Below are 19,604 nucleotides of genomic sequence, written 5' to 3'. Positions count from 1 at the left end.
ACACACACACACAACACTCTTCTGTCTCTCACACACACACACACACACAACACTCTTCTGTCTCACACACACACACAACACTCTTCTGTCTCACACACACACACACAACACTCTTCTGTCTCACACACACACACAACACTCTTCTGTCTCACACACACACACACAACACTCTTCTGTCTCACACACACACACACAACACTCTTCTGTCTCACACACACACAACACTCTTCTGTCTCACACACACACACACACAACACTCCTGACACTCTTCTGTCTCACACACACACACACACAACACTCTTCTGTCTCACACACACACACAACACTCTTCTGTCTCACACACACACACAACACTCTTCTGTCTCACACACACACACACAACACTCTTCTGTCTCACACACACACACACACACACACAACACTCTTCTGTCTCACACACACACACAACACTCTTCTGTCTCACACACACACAACACTCTTCTGTCTCACACACACACAACACTCTTCTGTCTCACACACACACACACAACACTCTTCTGTCTCACACACACAAAACACTCTTCTGTCTCACACACACACACACACACAACACTCCTGACACTCTTCTGTCTCACACACACACACACAACACTCTTCTGTCTCACACACACACACACACAACACTCTTCTGTCTCACACACACACACAACACTCTTCTGTCTCACACACACACAACACTCTTCTGTCTCACACACACAACACTCCTGACACTCTTCTGTCACACACACACACAACACTCTTCTCTCACACACACACACAACACTCTACTGTCTCACACACACACACACAACACTCCTGACACTCTTGTCACACACACACACACACACAACACTCTTCTGTCTCACACACACAACACTCTACTGTCTCACACACACACACAACACTCCTGACACTCTTCTGTCACACACACACGCAACGTACATAAGATCAGTAGGTCACAGTAGACCGATATAGATGAGTAAATGTACAAAACTATTTGTTCCAGTACACTACTGATAATGTAGACACTTTCTGAACCATCAACACACACACACACAAAGTTCCATTAGTCAGCTGAGCACACACAACCTTCCCAGAACACTTTAATACTGTATCCAATGCTACCCTGAAAGACAAATACAAAGTGTTTCTATTAAATAAATCAGGTTAAAGGGGTCAGTTGAAGGTCCTTTCGACTGCAGTGTTAACTAATCAGCCCCAAACAGTCAGATTTACGTCACTTCTCATCCATCACTTTACCCAAACGGGTGTCCGTATGTTCCTCACGGATGCTCATTTTCACAGATTTGCACCCATGCAGAAGAAAAAGAGTCTTAAAAGTCTTAAAATGCTGTGCAAGTTCCTCTGAGTCTCTGAAAACCGCCGAGTCTCTGGCAAAACACGTCAGAGTGAAAAAAGGCCAGATCGTCTGTGTCACTGCGTCTTCCCAGAGAGAAAGAGGACAGAGAAAAGAAAGACAGAGCGTTCGGAGCGCTCCGTCTCAGTGCCGGAAGAACTTGAGGTAGACCACAGCTCCCAGTATGGCCACCTCCATGATGATGATGATCCCCAGCAGCAGCTTGTTGGTCATCACTCTGTCAGAAGACCAAAATCTCACATGAATGAAGAGCACATGTGCAAGGCCACGTGGTCGGGGTGTGTGTGTGTGTGTGTGTGTGTGTGTGTGAGAGATGGAGCTCACCTGCGAGACATGGTGCGTAAGATCTTCCTGCTGCGGCTCAGATTCTCTCCTGTGTGAACCAGCTGAAAGTGATAAAAATAATAATAATAATAATAATAATAATAATATTTATTTATTTCTATATAACATGATTTCAGGAACTTCTATACAAACACTTCTAAATTATTCTGAGGTTCTAAACATCTAATATCTATATGCATATAAAAGAATGTATTTAATAATAATAATAATAATAATAATAATAATAATAATGATGATGTATGAATATAATAATATTCTATACACTATATTAACTGTTAGCCCTTCAGTGTTAATACTGATACTCCGTGTAAAACTGCTGTTAATATGAAGAGTGTGTTTGTAAATCCTGGTCCTATGATGATGATGATGATGATGATGATGTTTGATGTTGAGTGTCTCACTCTGTCTCTGGTGCGGTCGAGCTGCTCTCTCTGCTGTCCGAGCTCCTCGATGATGTCTGTGCCGATGTTTTCACTCTCCACGGCGATGCGCTGGCTGCGTGCGATGCTCTGTGTGGCGTTGTTCAGAGACTCGGAGCCCTGGATCAGTAACGTTCGCTGAGCCTGCTGCTCGGTCTGAAACACACACACACACATTTTTTTTTATTAATTACAAAACAGAATAAACTCACATTGCAGTATTTGTACTTAATCTTTCAGTACAATCTCCTGTGTTTTTTGTTTACACTGACGTCACCATGACAACCCTAAAGATATCAATATCAGGCTGAATAAATGTCATAATGGAGACTATTCGTGTCATGATGTGTCTCAGTGTCGTCTCATGACGTAACAGATGAAGTGATGATCAGCGTCTGTGAGGATGTGAGACGTGTTGTTGTTTACTGTATCTGCGTTATCGTTGTTGTCCTGAACTACCATGAAGACCGACGTCCTGTTCTTGTTCGTACTCACACTGTGTTCGTTCTGAGCGGCGTAGATGCCGTACCCGCCGTCTCCCGTCCGCGTGGGGAAGCCGAACCCGGTGTCAGGGGCGTGCGCCAGGCGCTGCAGCTTCCCCAGGTCTCTGTGGTACAGACGCACTTTGGAGGACATGGAGGTCTTGAAGGTGGAAGGGGCGCTGAGAAGCTCCTGCTCCATCTCCTGCAGCTGCGAGAGAGACACGAGACCCAGAGACAGTTATGAGAGGACGTGAGAGAGAAGACAAACTCGTACGTTTACGTTACACTGCATTTAAAAATGCTCCGCTAGTGCCCCCTAGTGAGCGTACAGAGACATAGCAACAGAATTCAAATACAATTCAGTATGGAATTCTCTGCGTTCTTTTCTGACAACTGAACCGTCACACTTTCTTACACTCAGTATAAAGACATGAAAAGGACTGAAAGATGTGAGAGAACCGAGGGAACGGCAGACATCCTGCTCTGTACAACTAACATTTTACTGGATCTGTTTGATCTTGGATGTACAAACATCACGGCTACGATTTACTGTCGTAGATTCACACTCTGTTATTGATTTATCCCACAGGTTCCACAGAAAAGTAAAACATTCTGTAAGCGCTTCTTTTCTGCAGTTTCTCAGTAATATGATATGTTTTTGACTTAATAAAAGAGAACAGAGGAAGAAAAGTTTAGCATTAACAGTGTAATTGTTCTTAATGACACTATTAGTGAAGTTCTTGGTTTTGTTTCTATTGCCACGTCATGTGACTGAACTGAAGTCCTGAGGCTGAGGATAAACTGACACAACAGCATGAACACTGCTCCCATTGTGTGTCTGGAAGCGTTACTCACCAGCTCCTGTGCTTCTCCGTGGCGCTCATCAAACCCTCGCAGCAGTTTCTTCTTCTCCTCTGTGAGCAAATGATTCATAAAAAAATGAATGAATTAATTAATTAATACGGCAGCTATTAAGTCTGAAGTCTGACTGGTCAAGGAGAACTGGCTCATTTTTCATAACAGCAGTTGTGATACGTTATCGTTTCCATAGTAACAGCACCTTCCCTGGGATTTGTACAGCAGACACTCCACAAAAAAGGTGTGTAATTGTAAACACTGCCTACCTGTTTATTATATAAGTGTAGTATCGATTACAAACTGCTGCTACTTACGTACAAGGCTCTTAATGGTTTAGCTCCCATGTATCTAACTAGTCTTCTAACACGTTACAATCCTTCACGCTCTCTGAGATCACAAAACTCAGGACTTCTGGTAGTTCCCAGAATATCTAAGTCTACTAAAGGTGGTAGAGCGTTTTCTTATTTAGCTCCCAAACTCTGGAATAGTCTTCCTGATAGTGTTCGGGGCTCAGACACACTTTCCCAGTTTAAATGTAGATTAAAAACTCATACATCCCATAATATTGTGCTCTATTACATCAGACCAAATGTACATTATCATCTATGTTAGCAGCTACGTTAATTCCTCTCCACTGCTTCTCCCTTTCTACCATCCCGAGGCTTCCAGAAATTGTACCAGCTCCGATCGTCTTCCGTGCCATGAAGATTTTGGACCTCCACTGAGACGAGGGCGACTCTGTGAGGATCCTGAGACATCTACAGATCTACCAGCTCCACCATGTGGTCTTTTACATCACTACAACATTTATCAGACTGTATATTTATAATCACACCCCCAGTGTCACCCAGATGAGGACGAGGTTCCCCTTTGAGTCTGGTTCCTCTCAAGGTTTCTTCCTTTACCATCTAATGGAGTTTTCCCTCCCCACAGTCACCATGTCCATGTCCATGTCCATGTTCTGTAAAGCTGCTTTGAGACGATGTCTATTGTTAAAAGTGCTATAAAAATACATTTGAATTGAATTGATGTCTTAAAGTAAGGACATGTTTATTGAACACTTAAGGAAGGAGTCTCCAGGTTCAGCACTTTGTAACAGTCCGATATAAAGCTGCAGGTTTTCAGGAGTTTCTGATGTATTTATTAATGGTGCTTGTAAAGCAACATTATTACTGTTGTGCCGGACAAAACTTCGGCGCGTAACTTGTCCCGCAGCTTTTGTCCTAGACCCCTGAATGAGGTGTCAAATCGACCGGCTCATTGAGGACAGGTGTGTTATGACATTTATAAGCGATCCTAGTACCGGTACTTCTGGTACCGGGTCTCAAATTGGCCTTTTTTCCCCCCACAGACTCCCATTATAAACTTTGGAGGTTTATAACTCGGCAAGCTTTCGAACTATCTACACCAAACTCGACCAGCTCCTTTAGGGCGATGATTTAAACAAAAATTTAAATTGGTGTACCGACAGGCCTTCTGGTTGTGCCGCAGCACCGCCCCCAATATATGCAAAATCAAAAAACTTTTTACAACATGGACATGTGACATATCAAAACACTCACAACATTGAGGGGAACTTCCTCACGTGTATTCTGATAACGTCACGTGACGTCACACGAAAATAAAAAATTAGCACAACATGGACATGTGACATATCAAAACACTCAGTACAATGAGGAAAACTTCCTCAAGAGTATTCAGATGACGTCACATGCTCGTCTCGACTAGCCTCCGGGATTTGCCACATGCATTCACATTTTCTTCAGGAAATGTACGTTCTAGTTTATTCTGCTGTTCTTCTGTAAGGGAATAAAACTGTCTCAGCTCCTCACACAAGGTCAGATTAATAACAAATAAACAGAGCAACAATGTGATATAATAATGAGGAGTAAAATATGGAGCCCGTCATCAGCCTGTGATATTCAGCCTGACAGCGTGATTACAGACTAATGAGAAGTGACACGTTACTGTATTAAATAACATGACTGTATTAAATAACATGACTGTATTAAAACTGTATTAAATAACACGACTGTATTAAAAGTGTGTATAATAAATGTTCCTGTTCTTCAGGACACTGGTGTTTACCTCCCTGAGAGCGACTGACTCGGTCACTCCTCAGCTTCAGCTCGTCATACACACTTAAGTACATCTCATGAAGCTTCTCAAAGTCCTCCGAAGACATTCTGTCGATTTTAAGCACTTAAAGTCTGCAGTGTGTCTAAAATAATCAGTTAAAGTAGTTCAACACAAACAGGAGCCAGATTTAAAGGTTTATCGTCAGCATTAGGACCACAACATCCTACGGGAAGTTCTCTCCTTAGCTTAGTGTAGGTGTCCTATACGGTGCCTGTGAGAAAAGCGTCAACTAATCACGTCTAAAACATAAATAATCCTTTTCAATAACAATGTTAGGACTTTAAAAGATCTAAATGAGTATTATATGTGATTTAACGTTTTAAAATGAAGAAAGGTATATTATATTTATACAAAAATAATCAAGCAACTGTCCAACGTCTTTCGGACAACAATGCATTGTGGGATATGTAGTTTTATTTTAAACGAAACGAGGTTAAGCGTTGGTCTGACAGGTCTGTAATCTGATCAAATGTTTAGATTAGAATGTAGGAATGTTTTAAATAAACGTGTTCAATTACAACAAGGTATATAGCTAATCAAAATGAATTCTGAAATGTCTAAATAATCCAGAAATTATGATGTATGGGATTATACTGCATCTATAATATGGGATTATACTGCATCTATAATATGGGATTATACTGCATCTATAATATGGGATTATACTGCATCTATAATACTGATTATACTGTATCTATAATATGGGATTATACTGCATATATAATATGGGATTATACTGCATCTATAATATGGGATTATACTGCATCTATATTACTGATTATACTGTATCTATAATATGGGATTATACTGCATCTATAATATGGGATTATACTGCATATATAATATGGGATTATACTGCATCTATAATATGGGATTATACTGCATATATAATATGGGATTATACTGCATCTATAATATGGGATTAAACTGCATCTATAATATGGGATTATAATAATTAGTATGGGATTATAATATGGGAATCCCATCTATAATATGGGATTATACTGCATCTATAATATGTGATTAAACTGCATCTATAATATGGGATTAAACTGCATCTATAATATGGGATTATACTGCATCTATAATATGGGATTATACTGCATATATAATATGGGATTATACTGCATATATAATATGGGATTATAATAATTAGTGTAGGATTATAATACGGGAATCCCATCTATAATATGGGTTTATACTGCATTTATAATATGTGATTATACTCCATCTATAATATGGGATTATACTGCATCTATAATATGTGATTATACTGCATCTATAATATGGGATTATACTGCATCTATAATATGGGATTAAACTGCATCTATAATATGGGATTAAACTGCATCTATAATATGGGATTATACTGCATACATAATATGTGATTATACTGCATCTATAATATGTGATTATACTGCATCTATAATATGGGATTTTACTGCATCTATAATATGGGATTAAACTGCATCTATAATATGGGATTAAACTGCACCTATAATATGGGATTATACTGCATCTATAATATGGGATTAAACTGCATCTATAATATGGGATTATAATAATTAGTATGGGATTATAATATGGGAATCCCATCTATAATATAGGATTATACTGCATTTATAATATGGGATTATACTGCATCTATAATATGGGATTAAACTGCATCTATAATATGGGATTATAATAATTAGTATGGGATTATAATATGGGAATCCCATCTATAATATGGGATTATACTGCATCTATAATATGTGATTAAACTGCATCTATAATATGGGATTAAACTGCATCTATAATATGGGATTATACTGCATCTATAATATGGGATTATAATAATTAGTATGGGATTATAATATGGGAATCCCATCTATAATATGGGATTATACTGCATCTATAATATGTGATTAAACTGCATCTATAATATGGGATTAAACTGCATCTATAATATGGGATTATACTGCATCTATAATATGGGATTATAATAATTAGTATGGGATTATAATATGGGAATACCATCTATAATATGGGATTATACTGCATCTATAATATGTGATTAAACTGCATTTATAATATGGGATTATACTGCATCTATAATATGTGATTAAACTGCATCTATAATATGGGATTATAATAATTAGTATGGGATTATAATATGGGAATCCCATCTATAATATGTGATTATACTGCATCTATAATATGGGATTATACTGCATCTATAATATGGGATTATACTGCATCTATAATATGTGATTAAACTGCATTTATAATATGGGATTATACTGCATCTATAATATGTGATTAAACTGCATCTATAATATGGGATTAAACTGCATCTATAATATGGGATTATAATAATTAGTATGGGATTATAATATGGGAATCCCATTTATAATATGGGATTATACTGCATCTATAAGTGATTAAACTGCATCTATAATATGGGATTATACTGCATCTATAATATGGGATTAAACTGCATCTACAATATGTGATGTGGTTTTTTCAGGGAACGTTTTATACGGGTTGTAGTGAAATGACGCTAATAACAACTACACTTCCCACAACCACCCGCGCTACACCGACGCGCGGTTAATAACTCCTTCGATAACTATCGAGCTAGCGCGTATCTTAGTTATATTATTTGCTTTACTCCATTCGTTTGCTGCTTCACTTCATTCCTTTTTACTCCGAATACCCGAAGGAGACCGGTGCTATCTGATTAACACACGGCGACAGTTTGACAGGCACTACAGTGAAGGAAAACTACAACTCCCATGATGCTCTCGGCGCACAGCGCGTGGGAGGTCAACCACAGCACTTTACCACAGATTCATTCATCCCTGCAGGTTCTAACGGCACGCGCGCTGCGTTTCTCTTTATTTAGTCCATAATAATAATGATGATGATGATGATGATGGTGGTGGTGGTGGTGGGTTCCGGGGTCGTGGCGTTAATCCTGAGACTGATGTCGCCTCACATCAGGTACGTGCTGTTATTGTGTCCTGCATCAACGTTCACTTTACACAACACTCAGAAATACTCACACTATAATCTCCTTACATGTTTATTACACTACAGAACAAACACTACTGTGTCACTACAGCGCTTTAAAAGCCATGATGCTGCTTATACATTTTCTACCTTTACACTGTCATTTTCTTCAATTATCACCATAGTAACCGCCCCCGCTGAATATAAATACGATCCGCTTTGGTAACCGTCCAATAACAGCTACCCGAGGGCGGGGCTAATTATGCATGCACGGTCTAATTATGCAGAACTCGATGTCATTGGCTGTTTAGTATCCTTGCGGTCGTACGATCAAGAGGCAGCAGTTAAAGGGACCGCTACAACTAGTGAGTCTTATTAACTTAACAAACTGACAACAAACAAAGTGTTAAAACAAACCCTGATATAAAAGACACCACTTACACACTGCATACAGAATTGATGACATTTTATTTAAACGATCTGAAATTTCATGGCAAAACTTTCTCTTCGTTCTTGTTGCAGATCAAAATTTACCATTTTGTGTTGGTGAGTTTGACCTTTAAAAGGAAAACAAACAAATCACCTGAAATGATCACCTTAATGTTAGTGTGGAAGTCTGTGTATGTACATACAGATTATACACAAGACTGTTTATATGACCGCAGTGTGCTCCAGACATCAGTGTGTGTGTGTGTGTGTGTGTGTGTGTGTAGGAAATATGCAGCAGGTGGAGTGTGTATGTCCACAGGACGTCTGGATGGGAAGACCGCACTGATTACAGGAGGGAACACAGGGATTGGGAAAGAGACAGCGCTGGACCTGGCTGCACGTGGTGAGACAGACACAGACAGACAGACCCAGACAGACAGACACAGACAGACAGACAGACAGAGACAGACAGACACACACAGACAGACAGACACACACACACAGACAGACACACACACAGACAGACATACACACAGACAGACACACACACAGACAGACAGACACACACACAGACAGACAGACACACAGACAGACAGACACACACACAGACAGACACACACACAGACAGGCAGACACACAGACAGGCAGACACACACAGACAGACACACACAGACAGACACACACACAGACAGACAGACACACACACAGACAGACACACACACAGACAGACAGACACACAGACAGACAGACACACAGACAGACAGACACACACACAGACAGACACACACACAGACAGACACACACACAGACAGACAGACACACACAGACAGACACACACACACACACACACACACCTGCTGCACACAAAACACCTGCCAAATAACAACATTCACCTTTTTTTTTTTGTGGAATCTTACGTGACTGGGAATAAAAACAACACTAGACTTTAATTTAATCTGCACAAAAGTTACTTATGGACGCTTTAATAGAACATTCTAGATATAACACATTCAGACTCATTAGCTAATAATTTGCAGTATTATTATAAATAATTATAGTTATAGATAATTGACCAATTGTATATAATATTAATTATAATTTTATTATAAAATACAGTTCTTTTTTTTTTTTTTTTTTGTAGGTGCACGGGTGATTCTGGCCTGTCGTGATGTGGAGAAAGGTGAGGAGGCGGCAGCCGAGATCCGCACACGCGTGGGTGGTGCACAGGTGGAGGTGCGAGAACTCGACCTGGCGGACACGTACTCGATACGAGTATTTGCACAGAGATTTCTCCAAGGTGTATATGTATGCGCACAAACACACGGCAATGCAAAATATACACTCCTGCCTCCAGTTTGCGATTGTCTTTATTCTGCCAGATAGGTTGTAATCTAGCTAATTATTAATTAGTTAACAAGTCTGTACATTTTCCAGAGACGTTAGTGTTATTTTTATCATACTGAAAATTATGCTCATCACTTTGTCTCTTCACACAGAGGTGAGTCACCTGCACATCTTGATTAACAACGCCGGCGTGATGATGTGTCCGTACATGAAGACCGCTGACGGCTTCGAGATGCACCTGGGAGTCAATCATCTGGGTGAGGGGAAATTTCCAGCTGATAAGAAACATGTAAACATATATAAGGGGTTTAATATTATATGGTAGGTCAATTCTTGCATTAAGAAAAGGACCGAACCTAATGAGCACATCTTGATCTTAGGTCACTTCCTGTTGACGTTCCTGCTGATCGGAGTGTTGAAGCGCAGCGCTCCGTCCCGCATCATCGTGGTCTCGTCTCTGGCTCATTATTTTGGCTGGATCCGATTCCATGACCTGCACAGTCAGGGGAGCTACAACAGCGGCCTGGCTTACTGCCAGAGCAAACTGGCTAACGTCCTGTTCACCAAGGAGCTAGCGCGCAAGCTAACAGGTACATGAGAGATGCCAGACATCATAACATGACACAGTGGAACCGTTTACTTAGCATTAAGCAGCTCACTCTTTAGCTCTTCAGTGCATGAACGCTTTTATTTATTTATTTTAAATACTGCTCCATGCCTCATGCTGAGTCAGTCCTCCCTAGGCTTGAACGTGACGGTGAACTCAGTGCACCCAGGGACGGTGAGGTCTGATTTGGTGCGTCACTCCACACTGATGTCTCTCCTGTTCGCCCTGTTCTCCGTATTCCTGAAAACACCGCGTGAGGGAGCGCAGACGTCCGTCTACTGCGCAGTGGCTGAGGAACTGCACTCCATCACAGGAAAGCACTTCAGGTAGGGTTCATTTCCAAAAACACCACACTGCATGACCAGCTTTCCAATTTATTTCCAATTTATTTAGCTTCTTCCCCCCCCAACTGAAATATTTGTGATTCATTTCCCTTATTGATTGGATAAAAAAAGGTTTCTTCTTATAGTGGATAATAAATTAATTTTCTCTCTCAGTGATTGTGCTCCAGCCTCCGTCGCACCTCAGGGCCGCTGTGACGAAACCGCTCGGAGGCTGTGGGACGTCAGCTGCGACCTCCTCGGGATCGAGTGGGACTGAAATCGCACTCGTTTCCATCACAGACCAGTCATCACGCCACCAGCCATCCATTCTGTTCTACCAGTTTGCCAAACGCACTTAATACCACTTTAAGCTTATTTAAGAAACTGGACCTTGGATCCCAGTGTCATCTCATTTCTACGCCATCATAGGGCACACAGAATTTGTTAGAAATTTGAACATTATTTTAATTCATACACATTTCACACACACACACACACACACACACACACACACCCCCAGCTGCCTAGAATTGTACTGTTTTTATACAGAAGTAAAAAAATTTTTTTACTACTGTTACACTCATGACAAGAAAAATTTAAATATTTAATATTATATAAATATATAGAAACTGTGTGGAAGAACTATTACGATTTCCTACTTTTCTTATATTGCACTTGAGGACCAGTTGTCTGGTCTGAGCATAAAGATTTAAAGTGTGAACTATTTTATAGCCGTTTCAGCTGAAATATACACATTCTGGTATTTCTGTAATTACGGGGACTGGAAGTTTTCAAAAGCACATTAACAAATCTGCTTGCTGTTGTATCGTATGGAAAGAAAGAGATAATGTGGAACAACTGAATTTGGAGGATAAAAACATCTTGTTGAGAAGTTGCACTTTTTAGGGGTCCAAGTGTTCTGTCACGACTCTTCCGGTCCCTATTATTGTTTTTGTTTTTTTGTTGTTTTTTTTTAAATTGGATAGACATTAGTGTAAGTAAATAAAATAAACTCAAAGAAATAAAAAAAAAAATCATAACTATTTTACAAGAATGATCTGAATAATTATTATAATCAGGAAACTCTAATAGTAAAGATGAGATTTTATACATTCTCACTTGTGCCTACACCAACGATGGGAATGATTTAATTCCTTTTACTATTCGACTGAATTTACACGCGCTGCATCTTATTTATTCGGAATCTTGTTTATTCTGTACAAAAGACAGTGTAAACATCGTTTTCTGTTATCATCAGACGTCGATTTGTCCGCAGAGCCAAGCACGTTATTTCCCTTTAACTTCTGAATTATACAATGAACCGACTGATTAAAGGCAATTAAAGGCAAAATGGGGGAAAAAATCCCCGATGAATTCTAAAGTACTACATCATCTGCATCACAGAAACGAATCTGAAAACCTTCTGAAGTACAGAACGGGTCAAAGGGCGAGACGTAAAGCCTCGCAGTCAGACACGCGGTCAGGACAAGTTCGACAAACTCTCGTCCAAAGACAAGGCTAATCATTTACAATCCGTTTTACTCAGACAACAGATTCGATGTTCAAATATCTTGTTAACATTTAATAAGTGCTTTACACATCTGCACTGTTTCCAGCACTCCCTCATGACTGGCAGGGTCAGTTACGCTAGCTAGATAAAATCCTTACTTCAAATCCTGTCAGATTAGTGCAGCCTAGAGGGATAAGCGCATGCTAGCTTGCTAGCTTCCTAGGTTTGCTACTGAGAATATGGCTAAGCTCTAGCAGAAATCCTGGCAAATAAAGTAAGGTCATTTTATCTGGAAGGTTTCTGACAGTACACATATGACTTCTTAAAGTCCCCTCGATTAGCTTGTGTGCTTGCTAGCCTGAATATTTAATTAACCTGTAGTCAGAAATACTTTGCTAGCTGTCTAACAAACTCTGTCCCCATGTCTGAATCCTCCTCGAGACCATACAAATAAAATCATTTATAAATCCGCCAACGTCCCTAAATAGTGCACTTCATGATAGTTAAGGTGTGGTTCTGGACAGACAATTTGACAATAAGTGATAGCTTTTGACTTCTCACAGTTAAGACTTTATGTGGTCTGAACACAGAACAAACGAAGAGAATGTAATATGAACATCTTGCACGGTTTAATTCATCTAATTAGGGACAGAGTGAAGACCAAAGCAGAGTCAGTAAGGAGTCATAAGGAAGCACCCTGTTCATGTCTGAGGTAGGAAATGAAGACCAAGCTAATACTGGATGCTGCTGAATACTTGAACAAAAAGACATTGCAGCGTTAAAAACAGTCTTAGCCACATTTTTTAATACTAATTTTTTTTTCAGGAAACTTTACGTACAAATGGTTTTCTATAAAGCAGGTTAATGACGATTTATGTGTGCAGTTTGTAAGAACGTAAACTGGTAGCTTCTAGAATCCAACCTCCAATCTTGGCATGACTGAGAAATTGTGTATACTGTATTTTTGGCTGTTTGATAAGAGCAGGTCTACTGGCGTCAGATAGGTGCATAATATTGAGTGGTTTTTAATGATGCCACGATGGGTCTGTACTGGCTTTTATAAAGTCATATAACCCTGTAATAAACAGCTCTGCTCTTACTAAGCTCTTCTAAATTCACATCTGGAGCTAAAGTCACATGACCTGATTATGTGACACCATGGGGCACGTTGGTGATTCAGCTCCAGCATCTCAAACCCCCCCCAGTGCGCCAGCAGAGCAGAGCTTAGAGCCCCAGTCGCCTTTTGGAGCTACAGTCCATCAGAAAATCAGGCCGCCTGCTACCTGTTGTTGACGTGGCGTTGCTGTGACGCCGGCTTCTGGTGTTCCGAGAGCCACTGACGGCAGATGTCTTGCATGACAGCGTCGTTGGAGACCTCAGCGGCCTGGAGAACATCCTGTACGAGCAAACACGCCTTCACAGGGTCCATCTTTACTGCCAGGAGATACGCCGCCCTCAGCTTACCACACATCAGGTACGCTTTTATCTACACACACACACACACACACACACACACAAAAATGTTTTTATAGTAAATGGTGTTATTAAGTAAAAAGATAAAACCTAAGAATGAAAAGAAATATTACTTTATTCTCTGTGGATTTGGACTCCAAAATCAGAGCCTCCAACTCCTTGGCCTTAAAGAGAACAGAACAAACAGAAGCTTTAACGTGGGTCCATGACAAGTCATCAGTATAATAACAGTACAATATTCAATTCTAAGGTATTAATAAAAAAAAAATACAATTAAAAATGTAAATTTAAGATACGGGTTTAACGTTTCAGTTTTTATACGACAAACCGATGTTTCTTATCAGACAATAGTTTGAGGACATGATTATTTGAGGTCTATTTCCAGGATCCTGCCCAGAACCTTTATTTAGGAGACAATAGGTGACAGTAATAAAGTGTCCCACGTCCACAGTATTCTTTAGGAACAGATTACAGATTTTTTTCCTCACGTCAGCGGGGTTCTTGTCCGAGGCTGAGACACAGTTCAGGACGATGGTGTCGCAGTCGTGTTTGGTGGCGGTGCCTGACTCGCTCACACACTTCAGCAGCTGCCGCACAGCCTGGTACTCACGCAGACACACCAACCGCTGACCAACACGCATGTACACGGCCTGAGCGTCTAACTGAAAATCCTGAATACAGGATAAAGAGAGAGAGAGAAGAGAGAGAGAGAGAGAGAGAGAGAGAGAGAGAGAGATTGTTTGATCTCTCCTGTATACCATACTGTACAGTAGATGTCAATCATGTGAATCACATGGTCTTACCTGTATGACTCGATAAGCGACGCCAAACCCTTCCTCAATGTTTTTGCCTCCTAGCATCACCTAAAGAAAGAACACGCACACACACATGCACACACACGCGCGCGCACGCACACACACACACACACACACACACACACACAGTGCATGAACACTACAATAAAATAATTCTGACAGAATCACCTGTCATTCACTCTGACTTTGTTCACTGTACCTTACAAACTATACAAAAAAAACATAAAGCACGGGCCGCTCACCCTGCAGGCCACGTCCACCTTCATGGGACTTCCTCCAAAAAGAGTGGGCGGGGCACTGTTGCCTGTAGGGGTGGGGCTTGTGGCGACTCTAGAGGAGGAGCTTTCGCATCGATGCAGAAAACGTGTCACTTCCAGCTGCAGCATGATGGTGTTCATGTGTCTAACAGAAATACAACACAGACCCTGTCAGTCGCCAGATGGTGACAAAGACAAATAATCATCACAGACTCGAGTCGTCTGACCTGGAGACGTCACTGGAGCTCATTTTTTTCCTGAAGGAGGAAGATGATGATGAGGAAGATGAAAAGGTTTTGCGGCGGTTCTGTTGCTCTTGTAGGAAGGCCCTCAGGTGCTCTTTGGCACGGACCAGCCAGCGCTGCTGCTCACCCAGCTGCACGTAGGACTGAGCGCCGCGCGAGAAGAAGAGGATACACGTCATAGCCGCTCGCACGTGGTCCTGAACACACACGTGTTTACAAAATGATGTAATCCTGTATTTTCCTTAGAATTTATAAATGTACAATAAGACCTTTTTAACTGACAATTATCATTAATTAATTTATTATTTACTCGTGTTCAGTACCATCATAAACTGCTGTAGTTGGTACAGCGTGTGGTAATAACCCTTGCGCTGGAGCATTTGGCACGCGGTCATCAGGTATCTGCCCCAGCTCTCCAACGTAGGGTCCAAAGTCTCCAGGAGCCCCTGCAGGACCCCCAATCGGCCTCGTTCCAAACACGGCTGGAGTATGCCCTCCAGAAACACCTCTTCTGTACACTCCTGAGCATCAAGACAAGCAGACACTCTGTCTCCATCAGAAAGTCCTCCAAGAACACTAATGATTCTTCATGTGCTCTTAACTGACTTTCACACCTTAAGATCCCAACATTTTGACTTGCTGGTATTAAAGTTAAGGTTAGAGACAAACGTGTGTGTGTGTGTTACCTTGCTGAGCAGATACGCGAGTGCGTCCTTCAGGCAGTCGTGACGCAGGTAGAAAGAGATGAGGCTCAGGTGCGTGCCGTAGGTTATCAGGTAGTACACACACTCCTGATGGTTCCCACAGCGCTGAGCCCGGCTGTCTGTCCGGTCCACCGGTGCCGGATCGCGCAGAGTCTCCTCCAGCTCAGTCAAGGTCACCAGGATGTCATCATCTACTGCCTTTAACAAAAAAAACACAAGCACACAGTAATATTAGCCCCCCCCCCCACTGAAAGGTTAGCGGTGTTTAATCAACTTTACATATAATTAGACAAACATAATTTATTAAATAATTAGAATTTTAAGAAAAAAGGTTTTCCACAATCACTGAAGGTGATACTACAACGACAGCTAGTTACTGACGCCACATGGACTTGGATGACTGAGCTGAGGTGTTTCCGTCCTCACCATGCTCGGCGTGAGTCTGATGGTATACTCCAGGTGCTGGATGATCTCCTGCAGCAATCGTGACCCCGGCTTCAGCTGGTTTCTGTCTACTGGAGCTTTCAGGCATCGGGCGAACTTCTCCCGAGCTGCACTCAGACATCCGGCCTTCAGGAGCGCCATGCCCCACGCGTGCCACACGCCGCTCGGGTCCAGACCACTTTTAGTGGACACCTGAAATGGGGACAGAAGAAAAGCAGGACTCTGAAGGGGTTTGGCTATTAAAGGCCAGAATTCAACACATGCTGTAAACTTAAAAAAATGTAGAATCTTAAAAGGATCGACATAAACCTTCCTCACCTCTACAGCCAGCTGATAATACTCAGCCTCGAGCAGCTGGTTCCTCAGACGGGTCACTGCCGAAGTTTCCAAAATGTCGTCCAGAGACGGGATGTACTTATAGTTAGCAATGACCAGGATCTTCAGCACGTCCACCTTACTGATGTAGCTGTAAAGGCAGAGATAAGTAAAACATCAGGATATATGTGAGAAATGCAGGATATGTGTGTGTGTGTGTGTGTGTGTGTGTGTATGTTCTGACCTGTCACACAGAGCCAGGTGGTGGCTGCGTCCAGCTCTAACATACATCAGCTTAGCACTGAACATGAGCTGCTGCATGACGTCAGTCAGGAGACGAGCGTCCACCTCAGGATTGGTCAGTTTGCGTGAGATCGAGCAGCAGTGATCAATCAGCTGCTGACCGCAAGCGGCATGGTCACTGTGAAGGGTGAGGATGGACACACACAGGGACGCACTGGGTGCCTGAGAGAGCGAGAGAATAGAAAACAGACCAGAATTACTTTAGGCTCAGATTTTCTACAACAATGAAGCTTTATAGTACGTACGTACAGACAGACAGACAGACAGACAGACAGACAGGCAGACAGACAGGCAGACAGACAGACAGACAGACAGACAGACAGACAGACGAGGCGATAAGGTGAACACGGACTTGTTCATAGTAGAATTCGCTGATTATTTGCTGGTTCTCTGTTGCATTAGGACTGAGTCTGTACTGCCTTTGAGGAACCTCAGGGAGACAGAGGACACCGTCTAACGTCCCCTCAGCCGAGACCGGACTGTCTGCCAAAAAGCATGTTAGACCTTTTCATATCACGCAATTTTTTTATAATAACGGAGACAAAATAAAGAAAAGGATGAAAGGAAACACGAGACGGATGAAAAGTGCTGCTGAAAGTGATACCTTCTGCCTGCTCCAGCTCTTCATCCGAACTGCAAAAAAACACAGTGTGTGAGAAAGTGTGTGAAGAATATTATGTAGCACCCTTTAGATTGAACAACCACCGTTAGGGCTAATTTGTGTATACGTGTGTGTGTGTGTGTGTGAGTGTGTGTGTGTGTGTTCTTACACTGTGTGAAAGAAGCTGTAGCACTGATCACAAACTCTCACTGGTTCCTCATTCACCTCCACCACCATCTTCCTGTTGGAGCAGGTGTGACACACCAAACGGCCGCAGCGTCTGCAGTGATGCCGCCGGTTAAACTGACGGAGAGAAAGGAGAGCAGATCTGTGTTTAATAGCTTCACACTGCTTCCCTGTGACACGTTTCTGCACCACACACAATCTGCTGAAATAAATATCAAATCTGCCTCACCATAGTGAATCTCTCTCTCTGACAGACCATGCAGATGTGCCTCTGGTGGTCAGGAATCCAGTCTTTACGCTCTGGCGTTTTCTCTGGAGGGGTGAACATGGATGAGGGGCGGGGCTTCTTCCCACTCGAGCCTCTCTCTTGGTCAGGGGCGGAGCTTGATGGCGTATGCATAGGAGTGCCACCTAGACAGAGGACCAATTAAAAAAAACGGTTCACGCTGGCAACAGACCACGGCAACAGATCACCATGGCAACAGACCACGCCCTTTGGTGATGATCGTTAACAGTTGATCGCCACAATACCAGTCTATGTAACTGGAGTTACGTTTCATGACTTTTTATTTATGGGTCAATAAATAAAGGCAAATATAAGACAGCAGACCTGATGAGGGAGGCGGCGTGCGGTTGGGAGAAGACGGCGGTGCACTTTCCTGAACGGGACACTGCAGCAGCGCATCCTGCAAGCTGATCACAGAGTCTAAAACAGAGCAGAAATAAATGCATTAATTAACAGAGACCAGATTTTCTTTCACATCAACAACAGAAGTCTCAATAATAACTCGCTAGCTGAAGTGGAACATACGGTTTATCAGACTATTATACATCACGTCTGCAAAGTTTTTGCCCTCACCGCTGCGTGTCCACTCTCGGGGGGCATAAGGGAAGTCCAGGGCTTTCTTCGCGTAATCTGCCAGCAGCGTGTCGATGTCCAGGTTGGTGATTCCTGCTTCCTGAGCTGGTAAAAGGTTCCTGAGGGTCGAGACGGCGACCGACACCCAGTCCACCTTCAGGTTCATCAACAGCTGCTCCAGCATGAGCAGAGGGTCCGCCAGCAGCTGGAAGTAGGCCAGACGAGAAGCTTCCGGAAGAGTCAGCAACACCTGGGGAAGGAAGTGAGGAAATACAACAACACAACCAGTGCGTTAAACCCAGCTGTGCTGATTAGTGCCAGACATCATGTGCACACGTGCATAAAACATGCACACGTACCTTAGAGCCCAGGTGCAGAGCGTGTATGTGGCGTCTACGTGCCGGCGTCATACGGCTCTGAAAGTGCAGCGTGAGGTAATCAGACAGGAAGTGACAGGCAGACAATCCAGGCCTCTGATCCAGTGCACGCTCGCTAACCTCCAGCGAATCAGAGAGGCTTTCGAGGAGCTAGAGGCGGGGAAAGAGGAAGTATGTAC

General features: G+C 42.2%; 3 protein-coding genes across 8 annotated transcripts in view; 1 reads left to right on the top strand and 2 right to left on the bottom strand.

Moving 5' to 3' along the window:
• Nucleotides 1-1,108: 1,108 nt before the first annotated feature.
• Nucleotides 1,109-5,807, bottom strand: vti1b (vesicle transport through interaction with t-SNAREs 1B). Its single transcript, XM_060871590.1, has 6 exons — nt 5,589-5,807; nt 3,498-3,556; nt 2,656-2,850; nt 2,143-2,316; nt 1,721-1,782; nt 1,109-1,613 (listed from the first exon to the last, which is right to left on the bottom strand). Exons 1-6 carry the CDS (start codon nt 5,683-5,685, stop codon nt 1,520-1,522), a joined length of 681 nt encoding a protein of 226 aa, XP_060727573.1. The 5' UTR covers nt 5,686-5,807; the 3' UTR covers nt 1,109-1,519.
• Nucleotides 5,808-8,374: 2,567 nt separating this feature from the next.
• Nucleotides 8,375-12,288, top strand: rdh12 (retinol dehydrogenase 12). Of its 3 annotated transcripts, none has more exons than XM_060871615.1 (8): nt 8,375-8,488; nt 9,156-9,179; nt 9,347-9,465; nt 10,204-10,359; nt 10,559-10,663; nt 10,787-10,996; nt 11,150-11,339; nt 11,511-12,279. In XM_060871615.1, exons 3-8 carry the CDS (start codon nt 9,372-9,374, stop codon nt 11,611-11,613), a joined length of 858 nt encoding a protein of 285 aa, XP_060727598.1. In that variant the 5' UTR covers nt 8,375-8,488; nt 9,156-9,179; nt 9,347-9,371; the 3' UTR covers nt 11,614-12,279. The 3 variants fall into 3 exon arrangements, with proteins under 3 accessions (XP_060727598.1, XP_060727596.1, XP_060727597.1); XM_060871613.1 differs by having other exon boundaries at nt 8,430-8,624; nt 11,511-12,288; XM_060871614.1 differs by lacking the exon at nt 9,156-9,179 and having other exon boundaries at nt 8,435-8,624; nt 11,511-12,280.
• A 1,341-nt stretch (nt 12,289-13,629) lies between these two features.
• Nucleotides 13,630-19,604, bottom strand: part of zfyve26 (zinc finger, FYVE domain containing 26) — a 23,059-nt gene continuing 17,084 nt past the window's right edge. For all 4 annotated transcript variants that reach the window (XM_060871604.1, XM_060871606.1, XM_060871605.1 and 1 more), the window contains 18 exons: nt 19,408-19,575; nt 19,049-19,298; nt 18,800-18,895; nt 18,419-18,600; nt 18,173-18,306; nt 18,007-18,035; nt 17,755-17,885; nt 17,344-17,564; nt 17,103-17,250; nt 16,767-16,976; nt 16,323-16,538; nt 15,960-16,157; nt 15,619-15,833; nt 15,377-15,536; nt 15,123-15,182; nt 14,808-14,990; nt 14,433-14,483; nt 13,630-14,332 (listed from right to left, as the gene is read on the bottom strand). In XM_060871604.1, the coding sequence (XP_060727587.1) occupies nt 14,126-14,332; nt 14,433-14,483; nt 14,808-14,990; nt 15,123-15,182; nt 15,377-15,536; nt 15,619-15,833; nt 15,960-16,157; nt 16,323-16,538; nt 16,767-16,976; nt 17,103-17,250; nt 17,344-17,564; nt 17,755-17,885; nt 18,007-18,035; nt 18,173-18,306; nt 18,419-18,600; nt 18,800-18,895; nt 19,049-19,298; nt 19,408-19,575 (2,859 nt within the window). In that variant the 3' untranslated portion in view covers nt 13,630-14,125. The remainder of the gene's footprint in view (nt 14,333-14,432; nt 14,484-14,807; nt 14,991-15,122; nt 15,183-15,376; nt 15,537-15,618; nt 15,834-15,959; nt 16,158-16,322; nt 16,539-16,766; nt 16,977-17,102; nt 17,251-17,343; nt 17,565-17,754; nt 17,886-18,006; nt 18,036-18,172; nt 18,307-18,418; nt 18,601-18,799; nt 18,896-19,048; nt 19,299-19,407; nt 19,576-19,604) is intronic.

Source organism: Tachysurus vachellii, chromosome 6, assembly GCF_030014155.1.
Source record: "Tachysurus vachellii isolate PV-2020 chromosome 6, HZAU_Pvac_v1, whole genome shotgun sequence".
In the NCBI taxonomy this organism is placed as follows: domain Eukaryota; kingdom Metazoa; phylum Chordata; class Actinopteri; order Siluriformes; family Bagridae; genus Tachysurus; species Tachysurus vachellii.
This window is presented reverse-complemented; position numbering and strand designations above follow the sequence as displayed.

What these genes read in the sequence shown, in the direction of transcription:
- vti1b (XM_060871590.1), bottom strand. Translation starts at nt 5,685, where the DNA reads ATGTCTTCGGAGGACTTTGAGAAGCTTCATGAGATGTACTTAAGTGTG. An exon ending in AGTCAGTCGCTCTCAGGGAG is followed by an intron (nt 3,557 to 5,588) that starts GTAAACACCAGT and finishes ATTTGCTCACAG; the next exon opens with AGGAGAAGAAGAAACTGCTG. An exon ending in TTACGCACCATGTCTCGCAG is followed by an intron (nt 1,614 to 1,720) that starts GTGAGCTCCATC and finishes GTCTTCTGACAG; the next exon opens with AGTGATGACCAACAAGCTGC.
- rdh12 (XM_060871613.1), top strand. Translation starts at nt 8,539, where the DNA reads ATGATGATGATGATGATGATGGTGGTGGTGGTGGTGGGTTCCGGGGTC. An exon ending in AAATTTACCATTTTGTGTTG is followed by an intron (nt 9,180 to 9,346) that starts GTGAGTTTGACC and finishes GTGTGTGTGTAG; the next exon opens with GAAATATGCAGCAGGTGGAG. An exon ending in TGCACAGAGATTTCTCCAAG is followed by an intron (nt 10,360 to 10,558) that starts GTGTATATGTAT and finishes CTCTTCACACAG; the next exon opens with AGGTGAGTCACCTGCACATC.